Raw genomic sequence first — 26,923 nt, forward strand, 5'->3', positions numbered from 1 at the left:
TGCTTTGGGGAACTGAAGCTTTGAAATATATTTATACCACTACATGTAACTTATCAATATAAAATCACACATGCAAATGTCAGATGTTACATGTATTCTATATTTCTCTCCAAATTAAAATATAAAGGTTCTGGAGGTGTAAGTGACTTGGATTAAAGCACCGCTCTTCTTCAGCTGGTGCTTTCTCCTTATCTGATTAAAACCCCTCCTTTACTGCAGGTTCTGGGCAGGGTGCTTTGACAAGGTTCCCACTGAAGACAAACACTCGGGAAAGCAAGAAACTGTACGGAAAGGAACTTGGAGAATCATACAGAAGCAAGTCAATTCACCTGATCAAGCACTTGCGACCGTCTAGACTTCAGTAAGCCGTATTTTTAGAAGCCAGCTAAGGCAAGAGCAATACTGTAAACAGGTACGTTAACCTCTCTTCCACAATTACTTTCGTCAACAATTTCAAAAATAGATGCTACACAGAGACATGTTTGAGATGACTGCCAAACCTTTTATAGTCTCTGCATATGTGACCAGAAGTGCTAACCCTGAAATTAAACTATTTTCAAATTACATCTATGGATTCATAGGAGGGGCACATGCATACCACAGTGAGAGTGTGGAGATAGACAACAACATATAGGAAGTCTGTTCCTCTCTCCGTCCTGTGGATCCTGGGAATTGAACTCAACTCGTCAGGCATGGAGTCAGGCACCGTTACCAGCTAATATAACCTGCTGGCCCCCTTTTTAACTACTAATCAATATAAAATATGTGCTAGGTATTACTAGAATTCAATAATGTTCTTAGAAGTCTTTAGAACTCAACTACTTTAATAACCAATCTTTCTGAGTTTGTCTTTAAAATATACTGAGAGCTTGGGGCTCATCACAGTGTGAGTTTATATCACAAGTCCTTAAAGATGTAATGGATAAAATATATTCACTGAAATAATTACTTGAAAACTAGGCATCCATTACTGCAAACAATGGGCCTTATTGTGATAGCATACAATTCATTCCACTCACTAAAAGTAGTTATGTAGCACATAGGGAGGTTATGCACTGTTGTTGTTATCTGCATTTAAATTTCTCTTTCCAAACGACTTCCATTATTCCTGTAAGAGGATACTCCCTGGTACTCAAGAGGTCCTACTTCAAAATGAAAGTATCTATTTTTTCTCAAAGGTCCTGCTAATCCCTCAATAACAGGATCACATAATAGGAAGTTGAAAGATACCAGAACCCAGAACCCCAGAGGATGAGGAGTCACTATGGGAAAAGTTACCAGTCTCCTAGGTTTATTAGTAGAAATGGTAAATTATTCCATTTCCAGAGAGCTCAGCAGAGTCAACTAGACCTTTCTTTCCTCTCTGCTGTGCATATTCAGGAAACCATGAATCATCACCGCCTCAGGCTTGCTCTCATCATGGTAAAGGTCTGGGAGCAACATGCCATGGGGGTAGCCATAAACACAAATGTGTGACTTTGTCCACAAGCAATTATAAGTCAGTCTATGAGTTTGTGGTTCAGTTTTCAATAAATTATTACAGTAATCCAAAAGGGCATATTTGATTAAACTTGTGAATGGAATGGAGCTGTAACTTCCCCACCTGCTTGGGATCCTCTGGATGTTGAGTTTGCCCCTGGCAGGAAGTAGACTTCTTAAAAATCACCCTCTGGGAAGAGATGGCAACATCTCCAACAAGAGAGCAGCTAGGAAGCTCGTGACCCTGTCAGCTGCCAGAGAACCCCCTGGGCCTGTGTACTCTCCGCCCTCAGAGCATTGCAGCAAACCACCACCGGATGCCTTTCCTCCCAAGCAGTGAGGTCTAACAGAAAGTTTTTAGGGGTACTGCAAATACTCAGCCCCTATTTGGAAAAGAAGTTACAGTGAAGCCAAGGGATTTACCAGCTTAATTTTTAAGAAGCTGGTCTCCACCTTTATAAAAACTGCAAAATAGCACAAGCTACAATGTTACAAATCAGGGGGTGGGGGGTGTTACTAAGGAAAGCAAGCAATCTCTTTAAATGTTTGAAAGCATACTGTTTCTCTGCAGAAATCAGCATGTGACGATGTAGAGCACCTTAAATTGCTATCCCATCCCCACTAACAGCAGCAGTAGAAAGTGCTCTCTCCTCTGGTGGAAGAGAAATCAGGGAAAGAAGAGGTTGGTTTATATTAATCCCCAAGGTCACACCCTCAAATCTCTGACCCCCAAAGGCATGCAGTTTCTTCCGACTGCACGCCTGCACGCTGATCACCCTTATATCAACATTGTTTTTCTTAGCCCACAACCTAGCACCAGGCAGAAAAGCAGGCCTGTTTACAGCACTGATCTCCAATCCAGACCCTGGATGGGTCAGAAGAAATCAGACCTGGGCAGCCTTTTCCAAACCCTTGAAGAGAACGCTCTGTTTGCAGCTTGTGTTTTTCTATTTTTAAGACAAAGCACCCGAAGCCTCCCAAACAGCTCAGTCAACAATGAAAACAAAGTATCTTCCATTAATCAGAAAACACAAAGGGACTCTTCCCAAATCACCTAAGTACCCTCTACATCAAGCTGTGAGTTCGGTACAACACTGAAGCTCATACTACCCGATGTACACTTCGGATACACATTCAAAATCGAGAACGACATCACATAAAGCGACCAGATTATCATCTACATTTTAAAAGTATCTATTTATGTAGCTCCCACTTCCAAAGCAAAGTACTCCTTATTCTCCGGTAGAATAGAAAGGATGCATCTTAATATCTTACCCTTTTGCATAATTCAACATCGAATCCCATTAGCCTTATAGTCATCTTACGGTTAATAGCATGGTTTGGTTTACCTGCCCTTGAATGCAACGTATGGAGTAGTAGAAACTGCAGGAGCACAGCAAGCCGAGCAGCGGCATCGGAAGGGTTAAGTAAAGGGCTACTGACACCAAATCATTAAATTCCAGCTAGCAAAGGCAGAAGCCCAAAACACAGGGAAAAAAAAAACTTGCCAACGTGCAAAAATCTAAATAAAATTCCCCACGGTCCTTGATACCTCAATGAAACACCCCCCCACCAAACCCTGCAGTCCCCCCAACATTACACACATTACACAACGGTAACACTAAACAAGGCCCTGAGTGCTGTTGTCATAGAATCAGATCTCTGCAGTGCTTGGATTCTCATTGATCACTGCTTTAATCTATGCCGTTCTGCCCTGTACTGAACTGAGTCTCTCCCGGCAGCACACAGCAAAGCCCTCTAGCCCCCAAATTAACCATTTCCTAAAGCAGTACAGGGATGCGGTCTGCCCTTGCAGTCAGTCAGAGAGGAAGCTCTGTGGTCCCTGAAAGCTATCAAAGGAGGAAGACTCCGGCAGATGCTCTTGATCTCCTCTTGTTCTCTCAGAGACACTTCACTGTGCTATCCGAGATCTCCAATGACAAAGTAGAACAGATCCTTGCCAACTTTAGACGCCCCCTCACCCCCTGAACTCACCTGAGATAATCTGATCCCATTATCAACCCCTGGGAATGGTCCTGCCAAGCCCCTCGTCACAGATCATTTCCTCTGCAGTTTTCCTAAACGGTGCACGGCACCCAGTGGTAACAACTGCACCAGGGCACATAAAACAGAAGCCAGGAGCGACTGTTGGGAACAGAAGAAAACTGCTTGTTCAGACTCTCCTGTATGATCATCCCACTGCTAATGGCTCTGCTCCAGAGGACAAAAGGACATACCTAAAACAGGGAGCTGGGGGTGGGGGGGGGTGGGACAGGAGTATATCTGTGACATCAAGGGATGGGTGCCTGTAGTCATATAATTCATAGTGTAACAGGGATGTCAATGAGGCAAAAATCATCATTTTTATCAGTAAATCACCTACGTATACTACATCCATATCTTATCTTGTGTTAAAGAGCAATAGCAACACTAGCAGAGGAAGGGAAATTAGCTCAAGAAATCCCAGTTCCATTTAATTATGGTAAAACAGTCGGTCACTGGAAACAGTAGCAGACTGGGAAACACTCCTCTAACCCAGTCCAGAACATTCCAAGCCCACAGGGAGGCTTCTTCTACTTTGTTTCGTAATATAAGCTGGTAAGTGATAACTCAGGGAGAGTTGGTGTCTGTCCTTAACTTAAAGGAATATGGTCCAGAGAATGAAATAATCCTATTAAAAAATGGACTGCAGAGCTAAACAAAGAATTTTCAACTGAGGAATACCGAATGGCTGAGAAGCACCTAAAGAAATGTTCAACATCTTTAGTCATCAGGGAAATGCCAATCAAAACAACCCTGAGATTCCACCTCACACCTGTCAGAATGGTTAAGATCTAAAACTCAGGTGACAAGAGATGCTGGCGAGAATGTGGAGAAAGAAAAGCACTCCTCCATTGTTGGTGGGATTGCAAACTGGTACACACACTCTGGAAATCAGTCTGGAGTTTCCTCAGAAAATTGGACATAGTACTACCTGAGGACTCAGCTATACCACTCCTAGGCATATACCCAAAAGATGCCCCAACATATAAAAAAGACATGTGCTCCACTATGTTCATCGCAGCCTTATTTATAATGGTCAGAAGCTGGAAAGAACCCAGATGACCTTCAACAGAGGAATGGATACAGAAAATGTGGTACATCTACACAATGGAGTACTACTCAGCTATTAAAAAGAATGACTACATGAAATTCTTAGGCAAATGGATGTAACTAGAAAATATCACCCTGAATGAGGTAACCTAGTCACAAAAGAACACACATGGTATGCACTCATTGATAAATGGATATTAGCCCAAGAGCTTGGAATACCTAAGAGAAAATTCACAGATCATATGAAGCTCAAGAAAAAGGAAGACCAAAGTGTGGATGATTCATTCCTTCTTAGAAGGGAGAACAAAATACTCATGGGAGGAAATACAGGGACAAAGAGTGGGGTAGGGACTGAAGGAAAGCCATCCAGAGACTGCCACACCTGGGGATCCATCTCATATGCAGCCACCAAAACCAGTCACTATTGCTGATGCCAAGAAGTACTTGCCAACATGAAATACATATGGGTGTCTCCTGAGAGGCTTTGCCAGAGCTTTACTGATACAGATGAGGATGCTTGCAGCTAACCATTGGACTCAACAAAGGGACTCCAATGGAGGATTTAGAGAAAAGACTGAAGAAGCTGAAGGGGTTTGCAACCCCATAGGAAGAACAACAATATCAACCAACTAGACCCCACCAGAGCTCCCAGGGACTAAACCACCAAGAATACACATGGAGCAACCCGTAGCTCCAGTTGCATAAGTAGCAGATGATGGCATTTTCCAGCATCAGTAAGAAGGAAAGCCCTTGGTCCTGTGAAAGCCTCTTTCCTCAATGTAGGGTGTTGAGATGGGAGTGGGTGGGCGGGAGTGGGAGCATCCTCATAGAAGCAGGGGGAGGGGTAAGGGTGTATGGGAGAGGTGGGAGAAGGGGATAACATTTGAAATGTAAATACATAAAATATCCAAGAAAACTAAAATTTAAAACAAATATGATCTGTTTACTTAAATAACATGAACTTGCCTAAGAAATCCCATGAGAAAGGATTTAAAAAAAATAGTGTCTTGTAATTATGGTAACAACTAAAAAATACCAGTGTCTAGCAAACTGACTACTTTATACATATCCCCCACCCTCAAAGAACAGTTTTTACCCCCACACAGGACCTTTGGGGATTTTTTTCCTTTTCTTTTTACAAACTTCCAGGTGTGCTTTAATCCAATATCAGTCCAAAGCTAACCAGAGTGCAGCATGGGGAAGAAGACAGAAAAAGCGATACATAATACCTAGAGGTCTTTTACATGTCGAGCATGTGTAAATTTTCTGATAATTTTATTTAATTCATTTATTTATAGGGATATGATAAAATTATATTGGACCCAACAAGTGAGACTTAGCTAAGTTTATTAATATTCCCAAGGTCATGTGGTTTAAACACAGGGCTCTGGATTTGGAACTTGTCTTGATCTGAGATGATATCTCACTGGACTCACATGCAATTGCCAAGTTTTTTTCCCTTGATTTCAAACTGGGCCCAGGCGTTATGTTTGGCTTTTTTTGAATTTTTTATTTATTTTATTTTATTTTTTATTAGATATTTTGTTTATTTACATTTCAAATGTTATCCCCTTTCCAGGTTTCCCCTCTGGAAACTCCCTATCCCATCTCCCTCCCCCCTGTTTCTATGAGGGTGCTCCCCCACCCACCCACCCATCGCCCACCCACTCCTGCCTCCCCACTCTCGCATTTCCTTACACTGGGGCATCAAGCCTTCCCAGAACCAAGGGTTTCTCCTCTGATTGATGTCCTACAATGCTATCCATCCTCTACTACATATGCAACTGGAGCCATGGGTTGCTCCGCATGTACTCTTTGGTTGCTGGTTTATCCCTGGGAGCTCTGGGGCGTCTGGTTGGTTGATATTGTTGTTCTTCCTACAGCTTCAGTCCTTTCTCTAACTCCTCCATTGGGGATCCCATGCTCAATTCAATGATTGGCTGCAAGCATCCTCATCTGTATTTGCGAGGCTCTAGCAGATCCTCTCAGGAGACAGCTATATCAGGCTCCTGTCAGCAAGCACTTCTTGGCATCCACAATGGTGTCTAGATTTGGTGACTGCATGTGGGATGAATCCCCTGGTGGGGCAGTCTCTGGATGGCCTTTCCTTCAGTCCCTGCTCCCCTCTTTGTCCCTGTATTTCCTCCCACCAGTATTTTGTTCCCTCTTCTATGAAAGACTAAAGCATCCACATTTTGGTCTTCCTTCTTCTTGAGCTTCATGTGGTCTTAGGTATTCTGAGGTTTTGAGCTAATATCCACTTAGCAATGAGTGCACACCATGTGTGTTCTTTTGTGACTGGGTTACCTCACTCGGGGTGACATTTTCTAGTTCCATCCATTTGCCTAAAAATTTCATGTAGTCATTGTTTTTAATAGTTGAGTAGTACTCCACTGTGTAAATGTACCACATTTTCTGCATCCATTCCTCTGTTGAAAGATATCTGGTTCCTTCCAGCTTCTGGCCATTATAAATAAGGCTGCTATGAACATAGTGGAGCATGTGTCTTTGTTATATGTTGGAGCATCTTCTGGGTATATGCCCAGGAGTGGTATATCAGGGTCCTCAGGTCCAATTTTCTGAGGAACCTCCAGATTGATTTCTAGAGTGTGTGTACCAGCTTGCAATCCAACCAACAATGGAGGACTGTTTTTCTCTCTCCACATCCTGGCCAGCATCTCTTGTCACCTGAGTTTTTGATATTAGCCAATCTGACTGGTGTGAGGGGAAATCTCAGGGTTGTTTTGATTGGCATTTCCCTGATGACTAAGGATTTTGAACTTTTCTCTAGGTGCTTCTCAGCCACTCAGTATTCCTCAGTTGAGAATTCTTTGTTTAGCTCTGTACCCCATTTTTAATAAGGTTATTTGGTTATCTGGAGTCTAACTTCTTGAGTTCTTTGTAAATATTGGATATTATGCAAGTGGCTTGTTGGAGAGGGGATCTGGGCTGCTCTGCTGGGGTCTGTAATGTTATAAATCTCTTTTCCCAATTCTGGCACCAGTAAAGTTTGTTTTGAGAGCAGTAAGTGGGGTGGGAGGCCGTACTTGCAAAACTTGTTTCTTTTGCTGTGTGAGTGTCCTAAGAAAGAACTGCAAAGCCACAGTCTACAGACAGGCGTGCAGACCAACACAGGCATGAGGACTGGGGGGCAGCCAAAACTTTCAGATACTTATTCATTTTCTGTAGTTAAACACATTGTCATGACCACACCTCACCCCATCATGGATCTTATAAGCCACATCAGTAAATTAATCAGAATTTAAAGCTTCGGGCTGATTCTGTGCCAAAACTCAAAGGATTGCCTCTTACATACTTACGTGTTCCTGTTTTCTACCACCCTATGGACCTCTTAGTGTGTGCTAATTTTAAATGATGACAGACTTTCAATGCTATTAATCTGATATTTATCCCTCATCCTATCTCATACATTTATAGTATTCGTGTATAATTTCTTTGCGTTCTTAAAATGGCCCTGTCTTAATTGCATTTATCAAATGGTGATAATTTTTTAATAGAACAATAACAACAACAAAAATCCTTAATAAAGCAATCAGGCCTGAGAAATGGTATGAGCAGCAGGCAGTTTACAGAATAGAAACAAAGAGTCAACATTAGAGAAAAAGAGCTACCGTGGTCCCTTTTTATGAAATAGCTTTTCAGTCATTTCTGGATTTCACATGTCATGATATGTCATGCAGAGTGACGGATATCACTGAAGACCAACAACACAGAAAAAAAAATCAGTTGCAGTTTTATTAATTTAGAAATTTATACCAACTCTATTGACTTACTTACTAGTTCTTATTTGAAACACCTCTTCCCAGTTTGAGTGACAGGAATTCCTCTGAGTGTCAGACTATACAGCCTAACCCTCGACTGCGATTCCATGGCTATTCCAAGCCCAGCACACTGGTTTTCTTAGAGAGGGAGCCCACAAGGCTAATATCAGCTGCAATCCTGCGTGGGCTACACTCACATTATTTAACCCACAGGCACTGTAGGCTACGTGACAGCCTGTGCATGTTAAAGTTTTGGATTATCCACTAAAACCCAGTACCCATTGTCTTGTAAAAGTGACAAGGCTCCTGTCCTTGGCTCAGATTGATTTCTGTAAATGATGGCTCTGACTTGCCCTGCTCCTCGGTCTCTGATCATGAAGCATGAACACTGCCCGAAATCCAAAACCCACGCACAATTAAGCAATTTATTATTACTGACTTCCTAATCTTTAAATCTCTACTTGACTAGTACACACAAACAGAAATCAATAGATCGGATCTTCTCTCATCTTCAGGCCATTCTGTAAACCCTGTGATCTCATTTCGGAAAAACGGATTAAAGATAAAGTTGACAAAGAAAAAGTTGCTCCATTTAGGAAATGCAAGAAAATTACTCTGCACCTTGTACAACACACATGGGTATTTAGACCAGGAAAAAATGGATACGACTGGAGTACTTAATATAGATTTAGATACAACCGGAAAGAGAATGAAGCAGAATTACGGTTCCCCAGTCTTACCAGCACATGTTCGGTGGGTCTCACTTGGTCCCGCCTCAGAATCAACAGACCTCAGTTCTTCTCCCCACCCTTCTGCAGGGACGGGCCTCCCAGATGCACACATCACAGCAACCATGCAAAGAAACAGAGCCCAAGAACAGTCGCTCTCCGCTGCCCGAGCCCTTATCGGAGAAGAGTGTGTACCTCTTCCACCATCTCCACGGTTCTATCATTGAATAAGAGGAGCATCCGAAAATGGAAACTGAAGGAAAACGTTGGTGTGAGCACGGGAGAAGTCTCCCTGCATGACTGACTCGGGTCATGGCAGGCGCCGTGCGGCTACCCAAAAGATTGCTTGGATAAAAGACCATGCGCAGACCTCCACGGGCCTGGCAGTGCGAAGACTGGTAGCATTTACTGAGGAGAAGCATATTGGCATCTCTGCTGGGTTTTAAGCAGATCCACAGGATTCAGGAAATAAGCTCTCGGTTCTCTGCCAGATGACACTATGCTCCTAGCCATTCCTTATGTTTACTTGTCGCCCAAATTACTTTAACTAGTGTCCTTTGTCCTGCTGTGAGCTTATTTGTAGAGAGGGCTAAATAAAGGATTTTTATGACAATGAAATGGCCTTTAGTCGTCGTGATGATTTCTGGAAGTGTTACTTGTCAGCTTTTGCTCACTACCATTAAAATTCAGTAAATAGGAGCGCGTCTTACAGTTTTATATTAGATTTTTAAAGAAAAAACTTCTGTGTTACTTCCGAGAAAGTTTAATGAAATTATGCTGTAGTTGTATTTGCCATTTATTTTATGTATAGTATTTTTATTTATTATATGGCTATGTAAAAATAGGGGGTTTTTTGGATTTGTTTGTCTTTCAGAATAATCTTCAAAAATAAGTCTTGATACTACAGGTGTCAATAGTATAGCACTTTTCTAAGATGAAAATTTGGACATCTTGATAGATAATATTCATGCTCCCGTTATGAAAAAAAAATATTTTCTATTTCTACCCTGCGAGTTATTTCACCAAAACCAATACGCGCAAATGAAGTTCAGAATCTTTCCTGCTCACACCTGTTATTTTTGAATTTTAATAAAAATGATATTATAAAGGCTGAAAATGCTGAGACTTTCTTGTAGTTGAATGCGTTTTATAGTTCCTAAAGGATATTCATCTATGTCATGGCAAGTCTGAAAATGATCCAAGATGGCAAATTCTGTGACAAAATTATCATTAAAAACTTGCAAATAAATAAAAGCATCATTGTTAATATATTTGTCACTTGCCTGCTATATTTGTCTTCTAGAGACTTACTACCTCTGCCTGCTAACCTAGGCCCAGTCCTGGAAGCATCTAGCCTCCATACAGTATAATTTAGGCGTAGAATGTTTTCAGCCTCTGAGACTTGCTGTAGAATAAACTCACCCTTTCTTACTCTTTCTGAGCTCTCACTGGTTGCTTCGACTCAGCTCTTCTGGCTAACGTCCTCTCCCAGCTGACTGATTCAATCTGGATTCTCTCTCAGGCTCTGACTGAATTGCTCTGCTTGTCTATATAATAATTTCGGCAATTTGTTCTAATCTTCTGGCTCCTTCTCATTCTCTGACTCATTCTGTCTTCACCTGTGTCTAGCTTGTTCTCTCTTCCACTTGTCTCTGTAAAACTCTCCCGGCAAAACTGCCTTCTCACTTTTTCTCTCTCTCTTTTCTGTGGTGTTCTGTTAAGTAGCCTCTGTTGCCTGTCCTTATGAGAGCTGGGCATATCCTATGTATCAAATCTTTCTCTGAGTCATCACTTTGTCTGCCACTCCATTAGACATCACTTTTGAACATGGTTACTTTCTTCATTGTTAGGGATTAGAGGTGTGTACAAAAGGCACGTCTGCATTCCAGCCAAGGGATCAAAGGTCTGTGCTAAGGACTGAACCACACCCTAACTAGAAACAGGTTTTTACTTTAACACAATCTCAGGGTTCACAGTGTGATCAAATATGCTACAGCGATCACATATCAGAATTAACTGGATCCAAAGTATGCACAACTCAGCCATAAAGGAAAATGAAGTTAAAAATTTTTTTTTTCAGTAAATGAATCGACCTAGACAGTGTGAATTTAGGAGAGGTCATAAAATTGGAAAGAAAAACTCACATTTTACCTATCATATATGGAATCTACCTAGTAATGTAGTATATATATATATATATATATATATATATATATATATATGTGTGTGTGTGTGTGTGTGTGTGTGTGTGTGTGTGTGTGTGTAAAAACTTGTACATGTGGATATAGTGTAACACAAAGAAAAGAGAACAAGACAGGCTGAAGGATGTAGGTAATGGCCAAGAATGTGAAAAAGAACATAAAATTACTTTCTTCAAGATCTAATTCTGTTGTGAAATTTTTTGGATGGTGGATAAGTACACAAAATATACTCCATACTGAAAGTGAAAACTTAAAAATGAAGCTCGACAGCTTCCATTTGATGGCAGGCAGTTTCAAATGAGGGTGTCTAGAGAGAGTAGCCTTGGAAAGTGTGCACATCGAGAATCCAGTTGTGGGGATACTGATCTGAGACTGGTCATCCAGCTATAACAGATTGCTTCTGCATTGATTATCTTTATCTCCTTCCAAGCCATACTGTGTTCTATTAACCCACCGGTACTTGAGGAACACCAGCAGGACAAATCGGATGCAGAGTGTGTAATTAACTTGCTGTCGAATCTGCTTAAACACGGAACCTCCTGAGAAAGACGGGCATTATTAATTTTTACCACCAAGAGTAAAACACAATTCTTGTAAAAGATGATGAAGGGAAACATTTACATTCAGGTATTTTTCTCCGGGCCGTTTCCCTTCACTGCACACAGAGCACACAGCGATTTTCCATCTCTTCAGCTTCTCTGGAAGTGTCCAAAGGAGAACCCTACACTGACACTCTTCTGTAATTCTTTTCAAGCTTCTTGGCATGCATGTGTCTGGTAGATTCTTCCCTTAGGCCCAAATTCAGAACATTGAGTAAACAGGAAGCATACTCAGACTAAGCTTTTTTGCATTGAAATATTAAACGATGATATTTCAGGACTCCAGACGTACACAGCAGGTCAGCTGCACAGCAAGGGTCTGAATTCGACGGTGACAACCACCAGTCATGCTAACAATGGTTCAGCTCACCACCTCCTTGGGGCTGGAGAGTGACTTCTACCTCATGGATATCACACACTGTGTTCTTTAGTGACTGACAGCTGAAGCTCAGAAACTCATCGGAATACAACACCCTATAGGCTACTAATGACCTACCTAGCTCTTTCCTGAAACTCTATTGGGTATCGCCATGCTCTGATGTTGGTAGTGTATGAAGCTACTAGCAAGGACTTGTGGAAAGATCCCTGATCGGCTGGGTTCAGATCAGGCTGCATGTTCTAGTTGTTTCTAAGATAGTCTCGGTGTGCTATGCTGAAGGCTTCAAGAAGTGCTGCCTTGAGGACTGGCTAGGGGTCCATTAACACCAGTCAAACAAGTCTGAGTACTTTTTTTTTTTTTTTTTGGCAACTGCCTTATATTCGTAGCAGTAGAGGAAACGTTTGCATTATTAATTCTCGTTCCTGTTATGTTAGAAAAGATATGGTCATTAACAAGAAAGACAGGGAAGTAATGACTTCTGTTTTCACTGATCTAGAGGGGGCATCCAGGGTCGAGCTGGAGTGGTTTCATTAAGAGTAGGCGCAGTTCCATGTCCTGCGCTGTCATTAAGATGTCTATGATCATGCTCCCGGAGTAGCAGCTCGGCTATCAGCACCACCCTGACCGATATGTGCGCACTTCGGTACTGAAGTCCTCTGTTTATTCACTACCATACCGACATAACTGCCCTAAGTCTAACCTACAAAACATGAGTAGGTAATAATAAGAATCTACCAAAAGATAATCTAACCAGCATACGAAAAGCCATCCAAATTATACGTGTCCAAACAAGCGTGTCACGATACAAAATAACATTTTGTAGAACGACAGGATCGTGAGAGAGTGCAGGGTTAGTTCTGAGGACATAAGGAGGAATAAAACTGCAGGATTTGAGAAAGTGGTGTATTTCATTCAATTTTCTGGTAGCTAGAGAATCGTTCCTAGTTTTAATTTTCTTTGACAGAAGGCTTCCACTTATGTTTATCAGGATTTATGTCTCCCATGGGAGGGGGGGAGGGCTTTGTACAATAGAAGCCTGGTTATAAACTGTGTAGCCTGAACATATTTAGGAAAGGTAAAATAGGGACAATATAATCGATACCATCAAGGGACTGTGTCCCACATCACTCAAACTCAAATCAACATGCAGGGGTGTGTGTTGTAGTCTAGTTTCAACAATGATACCTTATGCATGACCACACACTTGTATTTTTAGTGTGTTAGAAGGCAAGTATATCTTCAAGTATTGGGCAATATAATTTAGCTCAATTTGTGTTATGTCCAAAGCCCAGATTACTAAGGTTTCAAGATGAAGCTGTAGCAATATGAGGTATGCTACAGAGAGAGGCAGGTAAAGCAATCTGCCTGACAGTTGGACAGGTAAGGATAGACCATGATCCTGGAGCAACATTTTAGGGCTTGACTCATCTTACACGGGATGTCTCCCGGGCGTGCCTGCAACTGACCGACATATTTACTACAGGAGGCCAAGCAAGGTGGCACACTTTGAAATCTAGAATGGCATGTTTAAAGGAATAGCTGGAGGCAAGTGCAAATGCTTTAGCCACTAGTAGCCACCTCTCCATAAATGACAGTAATTACACAAGGCGAAAGGGGTGCAGCAAGACGGCTCAGTGGGTCAAAGCACTTGGCGGGCAAACTGGACAACCAGAGTTCAATCCCCAGACCCACAAGAAGGTAGCAGAAGAGGTTCTCTCCACAAAGTTGTCCTCTGACCAACCGCCACGTGGGCACTGTAGAAATGGCACGGACACACATCCGATGCCCCTCCGCTGCCACCATACACACACATGTGCACGTGCACACACACACACACACACACACACACACACACACACACACACGGGGGGGGGAGTTTTTATAACAGAAAATATGTCAAAATAAAGAGGAGTCCAAGTGAAAAAGCCACAAAATACATACTCTGGGCACACTGTCTTACCTTATGCGACGTAAGGGAATGTGAAGGGTTTCACACTTAGGGCTGGGTCATAAAGGTATGGCAGAACGAGATAACACCTGTCCAAAATTACATTGATCATACACACCTTAGTTTAGGATTAAAGCACAATATCCACCTCAGGAACAGAAAGAGATTTTCGTTTCTTTGGGGTTAGGAGGAGAGAGAAGGAGATTTTTATTTGGCTCACATTTCCTGGATCAGAGTCCATTGAGGGAATCAGAGGAGGAACTCAAAGGAAGTGTAAGGCAGAAGCTGATGCAGATGACCTGGTTTGGGGAAGGGGGTTGCTATGTCCTGGCTTATGGTCTGCTGAGCAGTCTGCTTGCTTGCTTTCTCTCTCTCTCTCTCTCTCTCTCTCTCTCTCTCTCTCTCTCTCTTCCTTTCTTTAATTAATCATTTTGTTTACATTTCAAATGATATCCCCCTTCCCAGTTTCCTCTCCACAAACCCCCATCCCGATCCCCTCCTCTTTGCCTCTATGAGGGAGCTCCTCAACCTACCCACCCACTCCCGCCTCACTGCTCTAGCATCCCCCTACACTGGGGCATCAACCGTCCACGGGACCAAGGACCTCCCCTCCCACTGATGCCAGATAAGGCCATCCTCTGCATCACATGTATTTGGAGCCATGGGTCCCTCCATGTATACTCATTGGTTGGAAGTCTCTGACACTATTGCTGGTGCCAAGGAGTGCTTGCTGACAGGAGCTTGGTATGGCTGTCCCCTGAGAGGCTCTGCCAGCACCTGACTAATTCAGATGCAGATACCCACAGCGAACCATTGGACCAAGCCGGAGGACCTCAGTGGAAGAACTAGGGGAAGGATTGAAGGAGCTGAAGGGGATGGCATCCCTATAGGAAGAACAACATCAACTATCCAGACCACCCAGATTTCAGTTTCTTATACCCAGAGCTCATTGACAAAGTGGATTATGGATTTATCTTAGGCACATGAAGTTTTAAGATGTACCCTCCTTCCACTGTAGGAAAAGCACTTTTTAATGTCCTGGTCTTAGGAAGAAATGTTAGTTTCAATCCCCCGGAATTTTCTGAGGACAAAATTCTTCTGGACCTATGTGCTTTTGAGTCCCAAGCTCCTGCCCATTACAGGCATTGGTGTACCCACAGGCCACTGCTTAAACTTTACCCAACAAACACTTAAATCTTGTTCTCTATTTCATTCCCGGAACCTAAGAACTTTTCGCTGACACCAACTCAGCAATGTCTCTTTTAGACACTCCCTTTTAAATTTCTGCAGGAGAACTTGACTGTTTTTGATTTATTAATCTTAGGCATATTCATATAAGCTCCAAAGAGCCTCAAATGGCACCCTGGTTTGCTTTCTCCTCTGTGTTATATTGGCATCTGTAAACGATATTTCTAAGTTTGAAGGCCATTAAAGGGATACATTCATTTGTCTCTGCTGGGCTACAAGTCAAGTAATGCCGTCTGGATCAATGGAGTGTTCTTTATTACTAGGTTAGCGGGCTATTCAGTTTCTCACTATTGTCATAGACAGAAACTGTTCCTTCACTATAAAAACAACAGGCTGAAAGACCCAAGGATAAGAGTTAAGCAAAATATGACAGATTTCAAATAGCAAGTTTAAAAAGAATTCATACAGTGGGCAAAAGAATCAAGACTACTCTCCTACTGCATGGGAGGAATGCTACATGAAAACTTGGGGTTTCTACTTAGTTATTTGTATTTTCCTTCCATATTTACTTTTTAATCCAGGTGATACCCTTCTCTATTTGAAACCCATTAATATCTTTTAAGTATTCGACAACGTAAACCACAGCCAGCGATTTCTCAGAGTAGAAAGTAGGTTGGAATGAGACAGGCCCACATGTTCTCACATGGTTGTGTAATCGCTCCCTAATTGGTTGGTTGTTTAGGTAGGATTTGTGACCAATGGAGGAAGCGTGTCACTGGGGTAGCCTTTGAAATTTCTAAAAACCCGGGCCATTCCCAGTTTTTGGATCAGGATGTGGGCTCCCAGCCACAGCTCCAGCGCCATGCCTGCCTGTCTGGTGCCTTTACTACCCACCATGAAGGTGGCAGACTCTAGACTCTGTTCCCTCCGAAATGATGAACCCCATCCAAAGTCATCCTATATGTGTCTGTGCTCATGGTGCTTTATCACAGAAATAGAAAAGTAACTTCTGTCTTAGTTAATACAGAGGTTGATACTACGGTGGAGTATTGCTGTGACAGATCTAACCACGCAGATTTGGTTTGTGTCCGTTTTTTTGTTTTCAAAATATATATATATTTTAGTTTATTTGAATTAATGTGGGACTGCTCTGGGTGTCTGAATGAATGTGGGAAGACCCTGGGACGTTTGAATAGGAAAGCAGATTGCTGAAAGGAGAGATTGATGACCACCCCGGGAGAAGCTTGGAAGATCATAGGACTGAAAGCTATGTGGACCGTGGAGACCCAGCTTAAAAGGCTTCAGAGGGAAGCAAAGACAGGAACAGCAGGTGCACTACAAGCCATTCCGGTTATATTTTGGCAAAGCCTCTGGACCTAGCCTTTTCTTTAATTCCTTTGCACACGTTGGAAGCTTAGCTGGGTGGAGTCTTGACCTGAGCTCACCACTCCCTTTAATCCATTTAATATCGGTCTTTTCTTTAATCCGGTTCTCTCCTTGAACGCGTTCCACTTCCCGATGCCCCTTTCCTCCTCCAACTGCACACTTTGTAGTCTCCCTTGCTCAGCCTGCTCCTTTTTTATTATAGATCTACATAAGAGTGACCACCAACAACCACAGGACAAAACTCTTCACTTTAGCCTCAGGCTGACTTTTCAGACAAGGGCAAAAAGCAGCCACATTCTTTGCCAAAATGTCGCAAGAACAGTCTCTAGGTCACAAACTTAAATTCGTTTCCTCTGAAACCTCTTGAGTCAAGCCTCACCCTTAGCATCACTTGCCTTCCCTGCTTCAACTAGCATGCCCCAGTATACCCCAGTATGTCCCACTTAAAGCATTTGAATGCTTTTCAAATCCATAGCCCTGAAGTCCACATTCCTCCAAACAAAAACATGGTCAGGCCTTTTACATCAATACTCTAGTCCCTGGTACTAACTTTTGTCTTAATTATGGTTTCTACTCCTGTGAAGAGACACCAAAACCATGGCAAATCATATGAAGTAAAACGCTTCTGCTGCCTTACAGTTCCAGAGGTTTAGAGCTTTATCATCATTGTGGGAAGCTTGGCAGTGTACAGGAAGTCACAGTGCTGGAGAAGGGGCTGGGAGTTCCATATTCTTATCAAATGTCAGAAGGAGACTGAGACACACTGGCGAGATTCGAGCTTCTGAACCTCAAAGACCCACCCATAGCAACCCTCTACCTCCAAGAAAACCACACATACACCAACAAGGCCACACTTCCTAATCGTGCCATTCCCTATGCGACAAGCATTCAAATGCATGAGTCTATGGGGGCCATGCCTATGCAAGCCACCACAAGCTCGTCCTGCTCTCTGCCCTTGTTCTAAGAATTTACGAGATGATGAAGTAAAAAGTAATGGACGCCTCTCTTTGCTGGAAAAAATTTCAGGATGTCTAACATTGACTCTGTGGTATGTAAATTAGTAACCACTGGTATGATCGTCAGTGAATGAGAACGAACGGGGCACAACCAAATACAAGTGATACAGCTTGAAGAGAAAAAGGGGTACCAGGAAATTTAATGTGATGGAATTGATAAGAAGATAAAAAGGAAGCCAGCTCTACACGGGAATGAAAAGATGGGGAAACCTCAGGGAAAGATCCCTCCCAGCTTTTCTTCCAACTAGTGAAAGAAAAAAGGCTAAGAAAGGTTTCTGCTCCTAAAGCAAACAAAAAAAAAAAAAAAAAAAGGAATTGCTGAAAATGGCTTCTGCAAATGTAATCCAGGGGCAAGCCTCCATCTCAAGCAGGCAGCCCAAATTAAGTGTGGCCCATGTAGTTCTGACTCTGGAGTCATGAGGGATACGAGAAAAATGAGGAGAGCCATTGGGGCCAGGCAATGTGAGTCAGGGTAATCATTGCATGAAACCTTGGCAAGGGTAAGAGACCCTGAGAGTACATTGCTGGAAGCTGTGAAAGAGAAGCTATGATTGTGCTGGAGATCTCAAGGTGTTAGAGGGCTTGAGTCCATGATGGCTGACCAAAGGCTTTGCCTCAGGATCAACTGAGGGCTTACATGTCAAAGACACCAGAGCTATGAGATACCTACCAAGAATAACTGTACACAGGTAGTGGAACCAGCCTAAGAGAGAGGTGTAAGTCACATGCAAAAGAGATAGAGGGACGGAGCCAGCTGTCCTCTGACATTGGACGTGGAGCTGAGGATCTGGAGTTTTCTGCTTTGCTTTGGCTCATGACTTCTTCACCATGTCCCCTGCTCATTTCTTTTGGAATTATAGTGTACATCGTGACTTTGTATACTAAAAGTATGCAATTTGATTTTTGATTTTTACGGGCGATTATAGTTAATAGATTCCCTTGAGACTTAGAAGAGAGTTTTGAGCTTTGAACCTTTCAACAGTGTTGAGTCTAAAAGGCTGTGGAGACTTTTGAAGTACATTTTGCATTATTATAAGACCACAAGTCTACGGAATCCAGGGTGTGGAATATGAAGGTTTGAACGAGCACGGCCTCCAATTAGCCATGTGTCTGAATATTGGATCCCAGTTGGTGGAAATGTTTTGGAAGAACCAGGAGGTGTGGCCTTGTTGGGGGTGTGTCACGGGGAAGCAGGCTTTAAGAGTTGTCTTGGACATTGGTGTTTTATCACAGCAACAAGAAAGTCACTGAAACATCTCCCCAAGCTGCCATCTACAGACTTGCTGGGACGGCTAATACTGATCAATCCAGAAGTGATTAAGTTGCTGGCGTGCCTGGGAGGGATCATGCTGATTGGTTAATTCAAGCAGGAAGATCCGCCCTAGCTAGGCAGCGTCTTGGAATGCTGTGCTGGAATCTTGGGCTGAACAAGAAGAAGTCTAGCTGTGCAGTGACATTCACTGTCTGCTTTTTTCACTGCGGATTGGCACTCAGTGCCTCAGGATTCTGCCTCTATGAATTTCCTACACGGTGGACTGTCACTTCAAACCTCGTTTAACAGTCTTTTCTCCTTTAAGTTGCTTTTGCTGGGGTATTTTATTATAGCAGCAGGATAAGTAAGTAAGACAAAGTCAAATAGATCGTGCAAAGGACCATGTTTACTCTGGCTTATACTGTGTCTAAATGAGCTTTGAAAACCCAGTGTTCTATGTATTCTTGCCTTACTTCCCTCAGTACGCTTTCACATTTTTTTCTTCTTCAAAATAGTGAGATGTTCAAAATAGAAACGCAAGTGTAACTATATTCTCTACTCTATGCGAAAAAGCATAGTTATTTTTTTAAAAAAAAGTTACTCAAAAGAAAACAAGAAAGATGGATGAAGAGTTAAAATCTGGAGGAAAGCCAAGAGGAATAGTGACCCACCAACGGGGAGACTGGTGTAGCCTCACCGTGGACAATGGATAACAATCTCCGACACGGGTTCCCCCACTCAATAGAGCTGGAAAAAGCCCCGTTCATCTCCCAGAACCCTTTGCATCTTGTATTGGAAGAATCAAAGCACAAGCTATGTGCCCCAAGATACTGTTACTTAAGAAATGCTAATTGGTCAGTGGCATTTTACTAGCCTTTCGCCAGAAGAATCAATACAGGATATATTCTACCAAGAGGAAGAATGAAGTTGGAAAAAGATAGGTGTAAGAAGTCATGATAACCGGACTGTGGATAGCATATTAAATAAAGTGATGCAGGGTCAGAAAGAAAGACTGTATATTCTCTCCATGGGTAGAGCTTAGCCTCAGATTTCCATATATGAATATGTAGGAAGGAGAAGTACCAGAAGAGGTCAGGGAATGAGAAAGGAGTCCTTGAGAGGAAAAAAAAATGAGCCTTAAAAGAAATTCTAAGCATCAAGTTGACTTGAATTTAAGCAATCCCCATCATAATTTCAACTCCCCATTTACTGAATGATACAGTGTTATATGCTCAGTTTAATGGAAGATTTCCTAAAGGTCCTTAGTCTTCAACATAATTCATAATTTCTCAAATGACCCACTCTGTGCAGCCCCTAAATCTAACGTTTGTTGTTTATCCTTTAGAGCTTCTGTGCCAATTTCGTTCCCAGCTCCCTGTCTCTTGGCCATTCGGCTACCAGTCAATTCGCACTAAGTGACTTTATGCTTCAAAACAATGGAAGTCCAAGATATAAAATAAAGAAACGCATTTCTGAGACAAGAGAGTAAGGCCTCCCACAAGCTTGGCGAATGATTTACCACTCGGCAACACCCCCAAATTTAATTTGCTGTCACTCATCCTCCTGAGAATTGTTGACTGCATTAATTTTTCCAAATGCATTAAATCAATAAGCTGGAAGGATAGGGCAATAATTAAAGGATAGGAAAGTGGTTGTTCCCACCCTCAGTTATCCATATTATTTTAGTGTATATTTTCCTCTCTATTCAAGTTTATACCTCTACTCGTTAAAAAGAATTCATCACTGAAAACGGCATTTCTACGTAAGCAAATTGAAACCTTCATTACCGAAGCTGAATGTAAGTGTATGAACATTGTACCTCCACCCAAGCCTATGATCTGCTCCCCTCTGGAAACACAGACATCAACGAAAAAAAAAATGAGAACAACACTAGAAACAAAAGGAAATATCTAGACAGTCATGGAATTTCAAGAGGAGGAAGCGAAATTCAAGTCCTGGCATTGGAGGGCATTTTAAGGGGCAGAATGTTGTCAAGAAATCAAGACAGAGAAGGCAGTGATAAATGTGGAAGTCAGGGAAGGACTACTAATCAGTCAGCGGGAGCAGCATGCCAGAGAAGGTGAGACGCAAGATAGGCAGGCTTGAACTCCGGAGGGTAGATAAAGGACTGGCAGTTCAGATTTCATTCTCTAGAAGTTTCACCTCCAAACTGACAGGAACGATAAGCTGTTAGAACCACCATCACAACTACATCAAATGTTCTCTAGATTTCCCAGTTATTACACCAAAGTAGATAACTTAAAATTTTCTTTTCCAAATTTTTATTTTAAAAAAATGTGTGCATGTGTGTGTGTGTGGGTGTGTGTGCATGTCTGTGTGCATGTCCATGTGTGTGCATGTCCATGTGTGTGTGTGCATGCCTGCACGTGTGCATATCTCTCTGTCTCTCTCTCTCTGTGTGCATGTCCATGTATGTGTGTGTGTATGAACATGTCTGTGTTGGGAATGTGCATGTGATATTCCCATGAAGGCCAGAAGAAGGCATCAGATCTCCTGAAGCTAGAGTTATAGGCTTCTATGAGCCACTCACCATGTGTGCTGGGAACTGAACTAGGTCATCCGCAAAAGCAGCACACACTGCTAACCACTGAATCCTCTTCCCAACCCCCTGCTTCAAGCAGTATCAAGGCCACTGATCTGTTCCTTGACTCTTTTCTAAAATCCCAAGCAACACGGGGACATTCTGAGGCAGAACTCACTTCTGCTAGTCTGTTAGAAAATCAGTTCCAGGTGTTGGGTTGGAGTTCTAAAGAACACCTGGATGTGCACACTCTTTTCTCTTCTCCAAACATAATGTGAGTTATTTTTTGCCCTCTTCCCAGGCACATACATTTCTAAATAAACATGGAATTTGTTTATGAGACAAACTTACCATGATACTTTGATATTTGCCCTTGACTTTGAACTGGCTTAAATTGGCATGTACCCAATATAGTGAATCACACTATTTGATTTGATATGGATACAGAAAAGAACATGAGGGGGAAAAACTATCAGATATCTCCTTTGTTCAATCAATTAATTGACCCTCCCTCCATGCCTTCCTTCCACGAGGGAAGCCTTCTCCTTGTACCATGTATGCCTACCTCTTCAATGTCCATCCTCAGGACTAGAGTAATAGATTATTCCAACCATGACCCAAAACCTCTAAACTGTGACTCACAATAAGGAATCCAATCTTAAAGTTATATCCATTATTTGGTTATATAATAAAGAAGCCTTGCAATACTAATCTCTCTTATATCCTTGTGATAATACCCAAAGGAAGTAACTTAAGGGAGGAAGGATCTGTTTTGGTTTATGCAGTCAATCATGGTGGGGAACGCACAACTATGGTCTCCTCTGGCAAGAGGATCTTACAGCAGTAGCCTCTTATATGGCACTGATGAGAAACAGAGAAAGAGAGAGAGAGAGAGACAGACAGACAGACAGACAGACAAAGAGGGTGAGTTAGTTCAAGGTAGAACCAGAGCAACTACAGTTTTCAAGGCTGCCCACTTTCTCAGTGATCAACTTCTTTTACCAAGTCCACAGTCCCAAAGGTTCAATAACCTCAGGAAAGAGCTTTATTGGCTGGGGCCTAGTGTAAAATTGTATGAGCCCATGGGGAAACATTTCACAGCCAAACAATAAGGATGAATCAAACAGAAAATTATTCCTCCATTATTTTAGTGGAAACACACACTCCGTGCTACTGTACACAAGTCTGTAGCTTGTCTTTGATTTTAGAGAGCCTCAAAAGCATTTGCTTTTAGGCTCTGAGAAAACATTGAATTTCACCTTCTGAGCAATGTAGGAACTGTTACAAATATGAAGAATTTAAGGCTCGTAGGATGGATCAATTAGTAAAGACACTTGCCATGTAAGCTTGTCATCTGAGTTCAATACCTGGAACCCACATATATGAAGGAGACGACAGATTTCACAAAGCTTTCCCATGACCTTGACATCCGTGCCATGGCAGATGCAAACACATACTACATCATCATCTCCACCACTACCACCATCACCATCATCCCTCTGGTTGTCATCAGTATTTAACAGAAAAGAATATGGGAACTATTTGCGATAATATGAATTAATTTTGCTGTTATGAGATCAACATGGATCATTGGGGGGGGCAAGTTAGTATTTAAGTAAATAGTTTGAGTATCAGACAAATATATAGACACCTTGGTTGTCAACTGGTTGGGGTACATCTCTAAGATGAACGCTCCCACAACTAGGTGTGTCTTCGAGAGTATATGCAGAGGATTAACTAAGAAAGAAGACCTGTTTTGAACCTGGGTGACACTACCTCATGGACTAAGGTAGAATAAGGGGCTGTAGGAAGAAATTCTATCACAGAAATATTCATTCATTCTATAGTCATTACTCCCCATCTTCTTTCGCCACCCCTTTCTGGTTGCCAGGAATTGCACAACCACTGCCTCATATCCCTCTACCATATTCTCCCTCATCTTGGGCCCAGAATCAATGGATCTGAGGGGCTATCAACTGAACTGAACCACTGATACCTTGAGGCAAAATAGCTCCTCACTTAAACATGCTTTTCTTAAGTGTTTGTTCTCCCACAGAACTCTGCCGCTTCTCACAGGGACTTACTGGAATCCTAAATGCCACTAGCTTACAGGGTCTTTGAGGAGGAGTGGAAATAAAACTAGGACATTGTGGAGTGTTGGTATCAAGTGAGACTAGTGTCTTTAGAAAAAATGGAAATGTAGAAACAGATACAGGCTGAGGAATGATAATGTAAAAACATGGGAAGAATGGGTCAAACATAGTCCAGAAAAGCCCTACTCTCATGCCTCATCAAAGAAACCAGACCTACCAGTATGTACATCTGGGACTTGTAGCCTGCAAAAAAAAAAAAACTGTGAGAAAATACATTTCTGTCTGAGAAAATACATACCACCCTGTCTGATGCACTTCTGTGTAGTCTTAAGGAATTAAACAATAATGATTTCATCTTGTGGATAACAGCCTTAGTTTTCTGAAAATAAATTTGGATATGCCAGTTGGAATGACAGAACTGCTTTTAAATCAATCGATCAATAAAATTGGTAGGAAGAGGATAAAATATGACATGCAAAGAAGATGGTTATAGGCAAGAAACACTAAATTCCAAATGGCAGGGAATCAGAGTTGTCACGTGACAATACAAGAACAATGTAGAAGGCATCAGTAGCTAGAGAGGGAGCCTCTCAATCATGTGCATGGACTACAGACCTGGACTTAAAGGGCCTGGAATAAAATCAGACTCAATCCTGCCATTCTAGGGACATGGCTAATTACCACAACAAGGTTCAATTCCCGGACCTAGTGTCAGAAATTGGATAGAAGCAAGACAGCCACACTGGCCCACGGACAAGCAGGTTAGCAGGTGGACCAACGAGAAACGTTTCTCAGAAGCTTAGGCTGGAGCAAGAAACGAGACACATCCCATGCTCAAAGAGCTAGGGCAAGTGAGAAGCCTCAAGGGCAGGAAACTGGGAAGCTCTCAGCACCCACGTTCCTTTCTCCCTCCAGGACCGTTCAAAAGGAGAGCATCCTATGCTGAGACCTTGTGATTCTGCTGAACTGAACCAAGAGTAAGGACAACCTTTTCATCCACCGGGTAAAATGGGTCAGAGCACTGCAGTATGATTCTGCATTTTACAAGGAACCTGACTGAGACTAAATGGGTGACAATGAGATCCTCAACGGCAAACGGTTTTCTGAATGGGCCTTGAAGCACAGCCACTTCCCCTTCAAAGGACGGGCAGTTACTTATTTTTAAGATGTTCTATATCAATATAGTTATCACATATCACATGCAAATGTTATGTGATTATTTTTAAGGATGTAGTGCAGATGTTAATTTAGTTTTCCTGAGTCAAGAACAGAAACTTCTATCAGATGCTGCTAAATGACTAATATTCCTAGCTGTAGCCTAATTTGGAAAGACATATTATGGGATATAATTATGTTAGACGTAAAGATTTCAATTCCTTTTTATGGAGTTTCTTTCCTTTTTATAGGAGTTCTTTATATCCATAACTCTTATTTTAGAACAAAGAAAAGGTTTTTTTTTTTTTGGTCATTTTTATATAGGGCAGAATCCAAAACTAAATGTCTAGCCTTCTTTGTTTTACCTAATTTTAATATATTATTAGAAATTGAGAATCATGTTACATGAGAGAGGAAGACAGAGATAGAGACAAATAGATGGACAGACAGATGGATGGATGGACAAACAGACAGCAAAAAAAAGTGTGGGGTGTTATGGTCTTTCCATCTCTTCCAAAGATTTAAATTTCATATGTGTTTGAACAGCTGAGATCCATTACATATCTCTCATGTAGATCCCTGTCTCTGTCTCTCATCTCTTTAGCTTTCTCTCAGTTCTCTCTCCCTCCTCTATTCAAAGCATGCAGCGCCTGGGAGCGCTCACTGGGACAGGTTACGAGGAAGAAGGATCATATTTATCTCTCACTCATCAGAGCCTCTCTTCCCTTTCCTGTATGCTTTGTAAGACCCAGAGGAAGAGAAATCAGACAAGTTGGATTCTTGGGGGTTGGTGTTCATAATTGCCATCCTACGGCCATCTCCTCCGTGTGCAAGTTAATGAGACAAAGCAAAGAATAAACCAGCAAAAAACACTTGGTTGTTAGACACTAAGCAAGCATACAGAAATATATAAAAATGAAAAAGTATGTGCACACACGTGCACACACACACATACACACACACATACACACACACATACACACACCCTCATATACATACACACACATATACACCCATATACACACACACATATACATATACACATATACACACACCCATATACATATACACATATACACACATATACATATACACATATACACACACATACACACACATACACACACACACCCATATACATACACACACATATACACCCATATACACACACACCCATATACATATACACATATACACACACACGTACACACACATACACACACATACACACACACCCATATACATACACACACATATACACCCATATACACACACACCCATATACATATACACATACACACACACATACACACACACATACACACACATATACACACACACCCATATACATATACACATACACACACATATACACACACATACACACACCCATATACATACACACACATATACGCCCATATACACACACACCCATATACATATACACATACACACACACACACACACACACACACTTCAAAGGCATAGAGAATTTACGTTGTATTTTTCACCCAAAGTGAAGGAATCAAGCTACTTCTTCCAGCTCCTTCTGACTTAGGACTTCAGTATTAAATTCCTTTTTAGAATAAGTAAATCAAGACCTTGGAACAGAGTGGTAGATTTTCTTCCTCCCCCAAACTGGCTCCATTTCTTTCTTTTCTCAAGATGGCAAGATCTTGGCCTTTCTTTACTCATAGACCTCTTCATACACGTTCACTGGAGCTTCTCATGTAAATGTATGAGCCTTCTGATAATTAAGATTAAGCTTACTGCTAACCCTTTCTCTTCTGTGGAGAAATACTTAACTTTGGTTAATATCCGTAAGCTACGAGAAAAGAGATATATAACTTCTTTATCTGGCAACACATGAACCCTTAGATACTTAGGAGCACTCAGATAAAAATTAAATGTCTTTATTAAAGCCCCCCAGTCAAGGCTCAGGGATCTATGCTGAAGAAGCGGCACAAACATTTTAAGAACCAGAGGCAGATCTTCCAGATACCACAGGACTGGTGCATATGTGAACTCAGACACTGTGTCAGCATGGTCAGCCAGTCAAAAGTCCTGCCCTGAAAAGGGGAG

The 26,923-nt window shown here is 41.9% G+C and overlaps 1 protein-coding gene across 48 annotated transcripts in view; it reads right to left on the reverse strand.

Annotated features, from left to right (window-relative positions):
* Rims1 (regulating synaptic membrane exocytosis 1) overlaps positions 1-26,923 on the reverse strand; it is a 499,647-nt gene that overhangs the window by 186,277 nt on the left and 286,447 nt on the right. Inside the window, exon 1 of one of the 48 annotated variants that reach the window (XM_039084290.2) lies at positions 9,095-10,015. In XM_039084290.2, coding sequence (XP_038940218.1) covers positions 9,095-9,209 — 115 coding nt within the window. In that variant the 5' untranslated portion in view covers positions 9,210-10,015. 48 annotated transcript variants of the gene reach the window in all.

Source organism: Rattus norvegicus, chromosome 9, assembly GCF_036323735.1.
Source record: "Rattus norvegicus strain BN/NHsdMcwi chromosome 9, GRCr8, whole genome shotgun sequence".
NCBI lineage: Eukaryota > Metazoa > Chordata > Mammalia > Rodentia > Muridae > Rattus > Rattus norvegicus.